This window comes from Prunus dulcis, chromosome 5 (genome assembly GCF_902201215.1).
Source record: "Prunus dulcis chromosome 5, ALMONDv2, whole genome shotgun sequence".
In the NCBI taxonomy this organism is placed as follows: domain Eukaryota; kingdom Viridiplantae; phylum Streptophyta; class Magnoliopsida; order Rosales; family Rosaceae; genus Prunus; species Prunus dulcis.
The window spans coordinates 11509099-11523693 of record NC_047654.1 but is presented as its reverse complement, the minus strand read 5'-3'; the positions used below and the strand labels follow the sequence as shown (position 1 = coordinate 11523693).

The 14595-nt window shown below is 37.9% G+C and overlaps 2 protein-coding genes across 2 annotated transcripts; one reads left to right on the top strand and one right to left on the bottom strand.

The window, feature by feature from the left end:
• The first annotated feature begins 17 nt into the window (after nucleotides 1–17).
• LOC117629270 (glutamine-dependent NAD(+) synthetase) lies at nucleotides 18–5982 on the top strand. The gene is made up of 13 exons (XM_034361809.1): nucleotides 18–504; nucleotides 738–1043; nucleotides 1591–1814; nucleotides 2044–2147; nucleotides 2348–2482; nucleotides 2794–2962; nucleotides 3401–3536; nucleotides 4078–4216; nucleotides 4382–4558; nucleotides 4690–4857; nucleotides 5002–5097; nucleotides 5289–5417; nucleotides 5512–5982. Exons 1-13 carry the CDS (start codon nucleotides 311–313, stop codon nucleotides 5734–5736), a joined length of 2202 nt encoding a protein of 733 aa, XP_034217700.1. The 5' UTR covers nucleotides 18–310; the 3' UTR covers nucleotides 5737–5982.
• Nucleotides 5983–7126: 1144 nt separating this feature from the next.
• On the bottom strand, nucleotides 7127–11159 carry LOC117626996 (endoplasmic reticulum chaperone BiP). The gene is made up of 8 exons (XM_034358858.1): nucleotides 10899–11159; nucleotides 9642–9909; nucleotides 9340–9554; nucleotides 9006–9248; nucleotides 8443–8922; nucleotides 8180–8334; nucleotides 7992–8074; nucleotides 7127–7902 (listed from the first exon to the last, which is right to left on the bottom strand). The coding sequence occupies exons 1-8, from the start codon at nucleotides 10954–10956 to the stop codon at nucleotides 7401–7403; spliced, it is 2004 nt and encodes a 667-aa protein (XP_034214749.1). The 5' UTR covers nucleotides 10957–11159; the 3' UTR covers nucleotides 7127–7400.
• Between the last annotated feature and the right edge of the window lie 3436 nt (nucleotides 11160–14595).

Sequence of the window (14595 nt, the reverse complement as noted above, 5' to 3'; positions counted from 1 at the left end):
GGACACGAGTCCAACTTATGAAAATTCCACAGAAGCTTCAAAGCCCGAGCCCTTCAAACGTGTCAAAACCGGAAGAACTTGACCGGGCTGACCCGTCCAAGGGTCCAGGAGCCTAGCTCCCGAGCAACAGAACAAATAGCTCCCAAGCAACAGAATAAAATTTCCAAGATTTCAAACGCAAGGCTAAGAATTGTCAGTCTCTGCTCCATTGCTGACATCGGCGACGCTTGCAATCGAAGCTTTCTGGTTCTTTCTCAGCTAAGAAAGGCAATTCAAAAACCTAGAATTCGCTGAAACTGAAGTGTTGGAGATGAGGCTACTGAAGACTGCAACGTGTAATTTGAACCAATGGGCTATGGACTTCGATTGCAATTTGAAGAACATCAAAGAGTCGATAGCTAAGGCTAAAGAGGCTGGGGCTGTGATTCGGCTTGGTCCTGAGCTTGAGATTACTGGTTATGGCTGCGAAGACCATTTCCTCGAGCTCGATACTGTTAATCATGCGTAAGCTCTTTGGATTTCAAACCATTCTTTCAAAGTTCAAGTTTTGAAAAGAAAAAAAAAAAGCTACATTAAAACCAACTTGGACTTTAGTTTATTTGCTGAAAATATATCATCTTGGGGTCTCATTTGTGAATAAATTATGTGTTTATTAAAATAATTAACTAACCATGATGATTTTTAAGTTATCGTTAATGGTAATCTCTTATGGTGATTGAGAAATGTGATTTTTGCAGATGGGAATGCTTGAAAGAGCTCTTAGTTGGGGATTGGACTGATGGTATATTATGCAGCTTCGGCATGCCTGTGATCAATGGGTCAGAACGTTACAATTGTCAAATTCTTTGTATGAACAGAAAGATTATCATGATACGCCCAAAGATGTGGCTTGCGAATGATGGAAATTACAGGGAGCTACGTTGGTTTACAGCATGGAAACAAAGAGACCAACTTGTGAACTTTCAGCTGCCAAAGGAAATTTCAGAGGCCTTGTCACAGGATTCAGTGCCTTTTGGTTATGGGTACATTCAGTTTCTGGACACGTAAGTGCCAATGTTATTAGCTCTATTGTTGTTAGTCAGGTTAAGACTCCATGTATCACTTGTTGCTTTTGCAGTTCCATCCGTACACTGAAACGTAGGATTGTTTAGGTGAGAATGAAATAGTAGAATTTTTTATTTTTATTTTTTATTATCCCTGTTAGATATATAGGATAGTGCCACAACTGCCTTGAAAGTTGTCTTCATTATAGTTCCTTGGAATTCATTGAGTTAACTACAAAATTCATGATTATTAAGTTTGGTTGGGACTTAGCATTTGTCCACGTTTTAGAATCATGCCATCATAACACTTTGTGAGGACTTTGTTTTGTGTCCAAGAGGTGGTCGTTGGTTGATCCCACCTCTGCATTATCTGAAATGTGCTTCAGGAAAGCCCATAGCTGATGCAGATGAGTCAAATGCCTGCCTAAGTAAAATTTGCAGGAGTTGTGAGCTTTTTTCAGCAGTCAGAATAGCATTTTTTGTATAATAAGTTCACTCCTAATCTGATTTATGCATTTCTAAATCTTAAGCATTGTTCCCTTATTAGAGCTGTCGCGGCTGAAATTTGTGAAGAGCTTTTTACTCCCATTCCTCCTCACGCTGAGCTTGCATTGAATGGGGTTGAAGTGTTTATGAATGCAAGTGGAAGTCATCACCAACTAAGAAAGCTTGATATTCGTCTTCGTGCTTTTATGGGTGCTACTCACACTCGTGGAGGGGTGTACATGTACAGCAATCACCAGGGGTGTGATGGTGGTCGCCTCTACTATGGTACGTGACATTATTTTTTCTTCAGTGGTTCTATGCAAATTTTCTTAGGATAATATACTTATCAGTGCTGCATATTTTAAGTTAAGGACAAAATACTGTTTCGTTGGTGGTATTTTGGGTCTATCTCTTATGGAATCTCCTTTTTAGTGTTATAAAAAACTTGATCTTTAATTATTGTTATGTGATGAGTAAGGCATCTATTTTTTGAACTATGAGTAATTTGTCACAGATGGTTGCGCTTCTGTCGTTGTAAATGGAGATCTAGTCGCTCAAGGCTCACAATTTTCACTGAAGGATGTTGAGGTTGTAATTGCCCAAATTGATTTAGAAGCGGTATGCGATTCTTTTCACTGCTTGTAGGTGTCTGCATGTTTTATTTAGACGCTACATTAAATTGCAATGACTTTTATATGACAAAATAACAGATATTTGGTTCATTTCTTTGAGTCTAGTTTTCTTCTACAACAGATTCCTTGAATTTCTTACAACTATAATTTATTACTTTACTACTTTTGCTTCTGGCGTAATGGCAGGTTGCTAGTCTTAGAGGATCTATAAGTAGCTTCCAAGAGCAAGCAAGCTGCAAAACCAGGGTTCCTTTTGTGGAGGCGCGATACAACCTTTGTCAGTCTTTTAATCTGAAAATGTGCCTTTCTAGTCCGCTAAAGGTTAGATCCAGTTCTAGCAAAAACCAACTCAAAGTAGTTGGGATAGTGGTTTTTTAAAAAGTTGAAGAAAAGCCTCTGGCTTTCCAGTCTTGGTTCATCAAGAGATTGCCTACAAATGTTTCTGTTTTACATCTCTGTGTGTTTCAGACCTTATCTTACAATATAACAAAAGTCATATGCTTTAACATGCTTTCTTTGGTGGAGTTTCCAGTTATGTGGATAAGCTTTGTCCTTTTGACATTATTTATCAAACATTGCTTTAATTAATCAAACATTCACATTTATAAATGAATATATTTTATGATCTGCAGATTAAGTATCACTCCCCTGAGGAGGAAATAGCCTTTGGTCCTGGTTGCTGGTTATGGGACTATTTAAGAAGAAGTGGAGCTTCTGGTTTTCTGCTTCCCCTTTCTGGAGGAGCAGATAGCTCCTGTGTAGCAGCTATAGTTGGTTGCATGTGCCAGCTTGTTGTAAAAGGTTAGTTTTCTTAAGCCTATAATTGGGTACCATGATTTTCTTTTTTATGTGATTGACTTTTCGGTCGCATGATGCATTTCATGTAGAAGGACCACTTATTTCTGGATGGGTGGATGGGGTCTGTAACCATTTCTTACGGGTTTATCATATGGCCTTGCGAATTATACTAACGTAGAAATTACATATGCCACATTAGAATTATAATGTTTTCAACTTAATCTGAGCAGCCTTGGCTCACAACTTGGTCATAAACTTAGCTAACCAGTGTTTCAGGTTAGGAGAGTGAACATAGAGGTATAAGTTAGTTTATCCTTTGAACTTGTGTAGTAATCAGGGTGCAGTAGAGGCAGAAAAAAGATCTCTCGTATCTTACTGGGAACCATCTAAAAATCATCCTCTGAATATTATCATTCAATTATGATGGACTCTTACATGCAGAAATTGCAAACGGGGATGAACAAGTCAAAGCTGACGCGATACGGATTGGACAATACAAGGATGGCCAGTATCCTACTGACAGCAGAGAATTCGCAAAACGCATATTTTATACTGTTTTCATGGGATCTGAAAACAGGTGAGCCCATTTACACAAACAACAATTTCCCTATGCGTGCCGTGTGCCTGTAATATTAAATCAGACATCAGTGGAATTTATAAATTATTGCTTGTGGTGTTGCAAATTGCAGTACTTTAATTGTTTTACAGGTAAGGTAGCACTAAAACCTTCTCTTGGATGCTATATGATTTTTCATCTAACAATAAGATTGACAATTAATGTCAATGTCCTTTACGCAACTCTTTTTGTGGTTTCTAATTAAGGTAATTTGTGCTTTGCTGTGCATATCTAATGTCAGCAATTCATCTGAAATCATCACAGTTTCTGATAAAAGCAAAGGTCTAAAATGCACTAAATTGGGGAAGGCACCATAATTCATCAATTGATAATCCAGGAAAAGGTTTTTTAGATTTTAAATGCACCTGAGAACCAATTATTAACAAATTAATAAAGTTTCCATTTGTAGACTTGCAGTAGATTTTATTATCCCAACATCCTGCAGATACATGCTCATAATATGATATTATAGTAGTCCAGTAAAGGGGTTTGTTCCTTGCAGCTCTGAAGCGACAAAGTCAAGGGCAAAAGTTCTAGCAGATGAAATTGGAGCATGGCATCTTGACGTGTCCATAGATGGTGTCATTTCCGCACTTCTGTCGTTGTTTCAAACTGTAACAGGAAAACAACCACAATACAAAGTAAATATTGTCTGACTTCAAATTCTCCCCTCCCTCCTCCTCCTCATGTGTGTATGTATGTATGTCTGTATGGAATATGGTCGTTGGGATTTGACCATAATTACATTAGAAACTGTTAATAATTGTGCTTTAAATTGATTCTTCAACATCGTTTTATTTTGATAGGTAGATGGAGGATCTAATAGCGAGAACTTAGGTTTGCAAAACATTCAAGCTCGAATAAGAATGGTGCTGGCTTTTATGTTTGCGTCACTCCTACCTTGGGTCCATAATAAACCTGGGTTTTATCTTGTTTTGGGTAGCTCCAATGTGGACGAAGCATTGCGTGGTTACCTCACCAAGGTACTGCATTATTTTTACTTGTGGTGTTTCGGTAATAAATGGTATTACTTGTGGGCACTTTCTCGTATCTTAATAATCTTGACCTGCCTACTAGTTTATATGTAAGTGCTCTTTTTGCTTTTCCTGCACAGTATGACTGCAGCTCAGCAGATATAAATCCTATCGGAAGCATTAGTAAGCAGGACCTTCGGACATTTTTGCGATGGGCTGCCACACATCTTGGTTACGCGTCCTTGGCAGAAATTGAAGCAGCTCCACCCACTGCTGAACTAGAGCCTATACGTTCTGATTATAGTCAGGTAACAACGGTTCAGTAATTTTTCTTCAACTGCAAAACATTTTGCAGGAAACATTATTAGGGGAAAACCCACAGAAAATGCTTTATGCTCCTGTCCTATCCAAACGAGATAGGTGAATCTGATACTTCATTCTTTGTAAAACAGCTGGATGAAGTGGACATGGGAATGACATATGAGGAACTCTCAGTCTATGGAAGGCTGCGGAAAATTTTCCGCTGTGGTCCCATATCTATGTTCAAGGTTTGTCTTATGCCTTAACTTTATTCTTTCATAATGGCTTTTACGGAGACCACAGAAGTAGAAAGTTTTGGTGTGTGCTCATTTCCAGGATCAGTTCTAAGAGGACAGATTTACTTGTTGCATTATCAATTCCATAAAGTGGTGGGAATCTTTTGCAGTTCTCTAACTCTGTTCCGATTTCCTGGTTACAGAACCTCTGCTACAGATGGGGTGCAAAATTGACTCCACAAGAGGTGGCTGACAAAGTGAAGCACTTTTTCAAGTACTACTCCATTAATCGACACAAAATGACTGTATTAACACCTTCGTATCACGCCGAGGTATGAATATGGTGACCTTAAGAAACTAAGTGCAGACTAGAATGTCGGTGCTATGAAGCTTCTTTCTGTATCTCATTTTGTTAACTTCATGCAGAGTTATTCGCCAGAGGATAATCGGTTCGACCTTCGCCAGTTTTTATACAATGCTAGATGGCCATACCAGTTCCGAAAGATTGATGATCTTGTGCGTGAGTTAGATGGTGACAGGGTTCATTTAGGAGAATCAAGTGAGCTAGACAAGTTGGGTGATTCTTCACAAGGTGGAGGTGGGATGGGAGTTGTGGCAGCAGGCTCAGGCAATCCAAATGTTGGACTCTAGGGTTTTCTTTCTTTCATTTTAATTTTTTTCCTTCGTCATTGAAAGAAAACATATAAGCTATTGATCGCAAGGATGCCTATTTTTTCAAATGTGCATGTTTTTCCGTCAAGGGATCACTTGTTCATTTTCTCTCCAATACAATGGTCTGGTGACTGACTGGTCTGTACATCTATATATGTTATTACGTACTGTGCTACAAGAGAAGAGACATATTATATATGTTTATAGGAGGCTAGCTATTATGCATTTAGACTGCAACAAGATCACACAAATTTTATCGCATGGCCCAAGCTCAAGGCAGTGCAAGTGCAATTATGTTTGCTACCTGTACAATACAAACAAAGCACTTCCAAGTCTAAGTCATAATAATTTCTAATCACTGAATCCACTAGAAATTAAAGGTTTGATCGACAACTGAAAATATGGTAAACTTTGGTTAGAAATTAATAAACAACCAATACATGTATTGTAGATGATTCTTATATGCACATCAATGTCATACCTGAGGGTTTTGAACTTAAACTTTCTCACCAAGCAAGCATTGCGCCTTTCCTTGTTATCAAAATATTTCAAAGGTTGTTGGCTATTTCCCTGTTTCTAAATTTTCTATTTTCTCAACAATTAAAGAGCATTGAGATTTTTTAAAAGAGTTGAAAACAAAATGAAATGCAACGTAAGCATGTTCTTAGAGAGGCTAATTTCACTGCTGATGCTCTTGTCGGCTTGGGTCATGGCCTCACCCCATCCAAATTGTGGGAGCATGGGCTGCCTCTCTCCTGCTCTGTTCCTTTTTTCTTTGACCTTCTTGGGCGTGCATGCTCAAGGGGTTTTGCTTGTAATTCTATTTTCTGCAGAAAAAATAAAAAATAAAAGAAAGTGAAAGGTGCCCCCAAGCTCTCAAAGCATTAAAATATTCTATTTTTCTAATGTGGGATATTGGATTCCAAACAGTGTGTTAGGAAAATCAGAAATTTCCTTTGCCAAAAAGCATTTGAAAATGGATACTGCTTGCCTCTTTCTATAAGGCGATATTCTTTCTTCCTGTAAATTACATTTTGACATGTGTAAAAATAATTCATTAAAAATAGACAAAAAAATTATGCATGTCACATTACTATTGGCACAAATGGAGGAACTCTTAAGAGAAGTATTTTCCTATTTCCATTTTCCTGAAAGAGAAGTGGTCAAATAGCTCCTCCATCTGTTGGGCCCAACCTATAGAGGTCAGATGATGCCCATACTTGTTAGGTTTTAAACACTACCGATTTTTTTGTTGTCGTAAGGTTTTTAAACACTTTGATCTTTATTAAGAAGATGGAGAAAAATGTGATTTGAGGCATATTATTGTTTATATATAAATATACGCATTTTAGTAAAATGCATAGCGTGATTTGAGAAACAAACCAACCAAACTTATAAAAACTGTATCCTTTATCAAAACAAAGAAATTACACGTAACTAACAAAAAGACTTGATAAATGTATCACCACTTCAAAAAAAGACAATCGAGGGAGAAGAAAATCCATCTCCCTCAACTTCCCCTTCTAACCCCCCATCAAGAAAAATTACAGTAAAAAGTCTCCTTCCCCTAAACCTATAACCTCATTTCTCTCCTCTCGCTTCCACTTTCTCACAGTGGTCAATAAAAGTTAAAGAGACTTTTTCTAAAGCTCATCATGTGAGTCCTCGTCCTCCTCTGAGGCTGCTCCGCCACCTGGGGCACCACCTGACCTCTGGTAAACAGCTGTGATGATGGGGTTGCATACAGCTTCGACCTCCTTGAGCTTCTCATCATAGTCTTCCTTCTCCGCCGTCTGGTTGTCGTCCAGCCATTCAAGGGCTTCCTTTGTGGCGGTCTCAATCTTCTCCTTCTCGTCGGACTCGAGCTTATCAGCAAGCTTGTCTTTGTCATTGATCTGGTTCTTCATGTTGTAGACATAGGTCTCTAGGCTGTTGCGGGCATCGATCCTCTCCTTCACCTTCTTGTCTTCATCGGCAAACTCTTCTGCCTCCTTAACCATGCGGTCGATTTCCTCCTGGCTGAGACGACCCTTGTCGTTTGTGATGGTGATCTTCTCGGATTTGCCAGTGCCCTTGTCTTCTGCCTTGACATTTAGGATACCATTAGCATCCACTTCAAATGTGACTTCGATTTGAGGAGTTCCCCTGTTCAATTGAGAGATGAAAACTGTTAAATCCTCGGAAACAAAGGGGTGGCAATCTCAAGGGAAGATTAAATGGCAGCAGAAACAAACCTTGGAGCTGGTGGAATTCCTGAAAGATCAAATTTACCAAGGTTCCTGCAATCCTTTGTGAGACTCCTTTCACCCTCAAAGACCTGAGATCAAAAACAGGATTGAATCCATATTAGCATCGGAGTTGCATTTTTGTGAAAACACTAAATTAAGCATTTTGGGACCATCGAATAAACAAAGATCGATACCTGAATGGAGACGGTAGTCTGCTGATCCTGGTAAGTGGTGAAAACCTGGGATTTCTTGGTTGGGATCACAGTGTTTCTTGGGATAAGCTTGGTCATCACTCCGCCAACAGTTTCAATACCGAGGGTAAGAGGCGCAACATCCAGGAGAAGAATATCTAATATCCATAGGAAACATTTGTTAGTAGGTATTATAATAGTTCATCCAATTACCCTTTTCAAATAAATATATCTTAACTGCCCACACAGGCGAGAAATGAGCATACCTTTGGTTTCTTCACCACCCTCTCCACTCAAGATACTTCCTTGTACAGCGGCACCAAAAGCAACTGCTTCGTCGGGGTTCACACCCTTGTTTGGCTCCTTGCCATCAAAGTAGTCCTTAAGAAGCTGTTGGACCTTGGGAATCCTGGTGCTTCCACCAACAAGAACAATCTCATCGATCTGGCGCTTCTCCAAGCCAGCATCATCCATAGCCTTCTTCACAGGTCCCATGGTCTTTCTGAACAAGTCATTGTTCAACTCTTCAAATCTGGCTCTGGTCAGTGGTTCAGAGAAGTCCACTCCGTCGAAAAGTGATTCAATCTCCACACGGACCTGGTGCTGGCTGCTGAGAGCTCTCTTGGCACGCTCAGCTTCCCTCCTCAATTTCCCAAGAGCTCTGTTGTCCTTGCTGATATCCTTTCCGTGCTTCTTCTTGATCAACTTGATGAAGTACTCCATAATTCTGTGATCAAAGTCCTCACCTGCAGAGATGTATGCACGCATCAATAACAGACCACACAAATCAAGTATGAGCAAGTAGTAAAACAAGAAAAAGATTTCTCACCTCCCAAATGAGTGTCTCCATTTGTGGCAAGAACCTCAAAAACTCCATTATCAATTGTCAAAATACTGACATCAAAGGTACCACCGCCAAGATCAAAGACAAGAATGTTCTTCTCACCACCCTTCTTGTCCAAACCATATGCGATGGCGGCTGCGGTTGGTTCATTGATAATCCTAGCAACATTCAGCCCAGCAATTACACCGGCATCCTTAGTTGCCTGTCTCTGGGCGTCATTGAAGTATGCTGTGTATTGAACAGGAAGACAATGTCAGGGGCATGACTAATACGACTATAAATATGGGAGGCTATTAAGTTGAATATATGTTTTACTCACCAGGAACAGTAACAACAGCATCCTTGATTTTCTTCCCAAGGAATGCCTCAGCTGTTTCCTTCATCTTAGTCAAAATCATTGCACTGATCTCCTCAGGGCTGAAAACCTTTGTCTCACCATCCTTGATCTTCACTTGGATATAAGGCTTTCCATCCTTGTTAACAATCTTGTAAGGAACAAGCTTCATGTCCCTCTGGACCTCTTTGTCCTCAAACCTGCCAAATAATAAGCACCAGTCAGTATTAACTTCCAACCAGCTAAAATGATTGCAAATCATTAAAAAAATAGTGAAAAACGCATACTTTCTTCCGATAAGTCTCTTGACGTCAAAGATGGTCCTTTCAGGATTCACAGCTGCCTGGTTCTTTGCAGCCTCACCGATCAGTCTCTCACCGTCGGTGAAACCAACCCATGATGGGGTGATACGGTTACCCTGGTCATTGGCGATAATTTCCACATGACCATTCTTATACACACCAACACAGGAGTAAGTAGTTCCAAGATCTATCCCAATGACTGTTCCCAACTTGGTAGCTTCTTCTTTTGCGATCGAAATAGCAAAAAGGCACCCTGTTATAAAGCTCTTTCCATGTTAGTACAGATATGAAGCACATATGGTAAATGATGAAATGAATCTCATTCAAACAAGGCATTGGCGCGTCAAGCATCACGCGTCACATAATCAGTACATGAAACCGTAATCCTCGTTGAAAGGAAACTTTGGATGTAACTATTATAACATATTTCGCATAATAATAGCATGAGATTCCAGAAGAGTCTTGTGAATACATACAATATTTAACAAACACTACTAACAGCTGTTCATTGATCACTATCATACCATTTAAAACGTATACTTCCTAGTTATATAACAACCATTTCTATAACATTGCGATTATAATGGTACCATAATGGGAGCAGGATCTACATTTCCTTCATGTTTGGCAATTTTTATTTAAACAAAACTCTTCAAAGTATCTGTTGATTAATCCTAACAGCTGTTAGTAGGAGTAAATATTGTGATTCTTCTTACCTTTTGTTTCATGTTAGCTTGACGGAAACAAAATCAATCAAATAAATTTCATACACAAACAAAACACTGCAAAAAAACTATATGTTTTCTATATATTCTGATCGCTTATTCATGCTTAGTTCTGCAAATCACTTAGTCAGATCCAGAGGCACACACAGAGGCACAGATATCAAACCAGTCACTTATAGATCTCAGACGCTCACATAATTCAACCAATAAACACACACTTTAATAACTTTTTCAATCTAACTAGATCTACACCTACACTTCAACGTACTCATGCAGAAACTTATCCTCCACTACTTCAATTATGCACAAAAATTCACTCAACCAATAATAAAACCATAAAAAGTTTCAGATTGATTCGTAAATCTCATCGGTTTTGAGCTACGAACGTCCTCTAACACACTAAAAACCATCAAATCACAGCCAGATCCACGGCATTTTCTCGACCGAAAACAACAATCCATAAATCGTTAAAGAAACAAAATAAGCAGATCTAACACTGAATAACCGAAACACTCACCGAATGTAACGATCGCCAACACGATCAGAGACCCGCGTGCTCTCCAGGAGCCAGCCATGGCGTCTGAGCAACTCCTGAAACCTCTCTGTTTCTCTGAGCTTCTCTGAGATTCAAGTACAAATGGTGGCTTAAGCCTTGGCGATTTTGAGAGTTTTGGTTTATGGCTTCTGAGTGTTAAACCGCGCGTGAGACAGAGCTTTTATAGAGGGAGATTAACGTATGCTGTCCGCATATGTGAACCGGTGGTCTGTTACCGGACGCAAGCAATTCGTGGAAACATGTCATTTCTGATTAAGTGGACCAATCAGATCGCGAGGCCTGATACCTTGGCCAATCATATTCGACCTCATGTTGGGATGAGCTGGACCGTTGGATCTCCCAAAATTGTGTACGTGTGTAGTTAAGATGCAATGGAACTTCGTCTTTCGAGAAACCAGTATCGCTTAGCTTTTTTGTTTTCGGTCAACTGTATCGCTAAGCTAAACGCACCGTGTTGTACCAATACATTTATTCGAAAGGGTATTGTTATTCATCTTATAACTTCAGGTATTTTAGTTCAATTTAACTCATTTTTTTATATTGATTATTAGCTTCTTCTTTTTTTAGAGAGATGATTAGAGCATCTCCAACCGATACGTCAAATTACCATATGGATATGAAATGACAAAAATTGAAGGTTAAAGTTGCTCTGTAGTCAAATACTATATGAATTTAAATGCTGGAAGAAATATGTCAAAAACAACATATCAAAAAGTTTGATGTCAAAACTTTATGCATCATATGAACCATATTTGCTTTTCAAAATATAATAAAATAATATGATATTTGAGAGCATCTCCAACCGATATGTCAAATTGCCACATGGATATGAAATGACAACAACAACAACAACAACAACAACAACAACAACAACAACAACAACAAAAAGTTTTCAAATCCTACATAGATTTGAAGGCTAGAAGATATATGTCAAAATTAACATATCAAAAAGTTTGATGTCATATATATTTTTAATATTTTGTTAGTCATGAACCCCACTATTATTTACTCTTTTTTAAACTTTATGCATTATATGGGTCCCATTTGTGTTTTAAAAATATAATAAAATATTATGATATTTGCCATTTTCGGATGGAGTTTTTTTTTTTTTTTTTTTTAAAGTGTCAAATTGCCACATAGGCCATCAAATTCAAATTTTACATTTTACATTTTACATCTCCCTTGGAGATGCTCTGACATTTTAGGTGGAGTTAAATTTTTTTAGAGAGATGATTAGAGCATCTCCAACTGATATGTCAAATTACCACATGGATATGAAATGACAAAAATTGAAGGTTAAAGTTGCTCTGTAGTCAAATACTATATGAATTTGAATGCTAGAAGAAATATATAAAAAATAACATATCAAAAAGTTTGATGTCAAAACTTTATGCATCATATGAACCCTATTTGCTTTTTAAAATATAATAAAATAATATGATATTTGAGAGCATCTCCAACCGATATGTCAAATTGCCACATGGATATGAAATGACAACAACAACAAAAAAAAAAAGTTTCTCCAACGGAGTTGTCAAATCCTACATAGATTTGAAGGCTAGAAGATATATGTCAAAATTAACATATCAAAAAGTTTGATGTCATATATATTTTTAATATTTTGTTAGTCATGAACCCCACTATTATTTACTCTCTTTTAAACTTTATGCATTATATGGGTCCCATTTGTGTTTTAAAAATATAATAAAATATTATGATATTTGCCATTTTCGGATGGAGTTTTTTTTTTTTTTTTTAAGTGTCAAATTGCCACATAGGCCATCAAATTCAAATTTTACATTTTACATTTTACATCTCCCTTGGAGATGCTCTGACATTTTAGGTGAAGTTAAATTTTTTCCAAAATATCAAATTGCCATGTAAACCATCATTCGTAATTATTGTTGTGTGTTAATTTTCTCCACATTGTAATTATCATTCGTCATGCAGCTGTGTATAAAAGGGTTATATTGTATTATATCTTGTTATGTTTCTAAATTAGTAGTCCTCACATCGTTTGCCTCTCTATAGACTGACATGGAGAAAATATGGAACCTTTTCCGAGCTGACGGGACAGGAAGGCATAGGGGAGTGGTGGCCTTGTTGAGGCACTTGATGAAGGAGATGCAGGCTTTCGAATCTTCACCTGGAACGGGGACATGCCGATAGTATTTAAATATCAACCTAAGAAGAGAGTGGTGTTTTCTGAAGTGCAAGGTCTTTACTTCAACGGTGCTTGGCAAGCATGAAATGGCTGAGGAATAAGTTGGATGTGTGCACTTCAACTGTGAATTATATTATGCTGTTGTTCACATTATTGTTTGGACTTGTACGGTGGTTTAAAATTTGGATCGATTACCTTATGTTGTACAATTACTTGGATAATTGCAGTAGGTTTGACTGTTATTTGGATAATTGTCGCATATTTACCCTTTTGGTTCCTATATTTTTAATTTTGTCAATTTTATCTCCCTAGTTTCAATTCGGAGAATTTCAATGAGGTGTTTCAAATTTTGTAAAATTCCTCCAAATTTCTTAAGTTTTGACTGTGCCCCTCACACGGAGGGATATTCCAGTTCATTTGAGCCTATCTATCGGTAAAACACAAGCAAAATACCCTGCCATGTGATGATGTGAGAGACAGTGGTCAAAACTTAACAGATTTAAGGAAATTTTGACAGAAATTGAAATTATTGATTCTTTTGGGAGCAGTAGTTTGGCATGCTATGCTTTTTCATATACCACAACCAAATTCGGATTGTTTGGGATGAGGGATAAGGTTGGCTACTAAATGTAATATAAAGTTAATGATTACAAAAGCATTGCATAAGTTGAAGGAAAACAGTTGAACAAGATGTGACAATCATTAATCTAATGTTTACCCGAATGAGATCATTGAAATGTTGGATCAATGCATGTAAAAAGATTTTGTTGACGATTACATCTTGTTTTTTTTCTTCTTGTAATTGTAAAGGCTTAATTGTTACAATACTCTTTCGACCAAAAATAAATAAAAATTGTTACATTACTTCTGAAACTTTGCTCAAATCTCACATTGCCATTTGGAAGTTAAAGTGATCCATTTTGTCCCATTGACCAATGTTTGGTATATCACTTCCCCCTTACCGTTAACTTCATCCCAAACTCTATTAAAAGCGATGATGTTGCATGGTTATATTAGTAAATTTGTACACATTAGCCATTTACTCCAATTAGAGTGGATGATATGGCAAAGTAGAGCCCACCTCCAGCATGAATAAAAAATTATTTACTTTTAAATAATTGGGTAAATTCCAGTTTGGGTATCATGTGGTTTCACCTATAAAGCATGTTTTGCCCATGTCCTCTCAATTTAAAAATGAAGTACCCCATCATTGGAAATTTGTTGCGTTGTGGCTTTATTGTTAGGTTGACATCGGGCCAAGCTGGGCTTACTCGATCTTAAATTTTTTAGTTCGAGTTGGGCAAAGGCCGGGCCTTACGTGATTTTTTTTATTTTATGAGTCGGGCTGAGGGTTCGACTGTTAAAGCTCAAACCCACCCATTGGGCCGGGTCTCAATAGGATTGACAGGGCGAGCTCGCATGGACCTAGGTGGCCAGGCTCCCATGGGCCTTATTTTTCTTAATTTTACTAAGTTTTTTTTTTTACAACTTTCA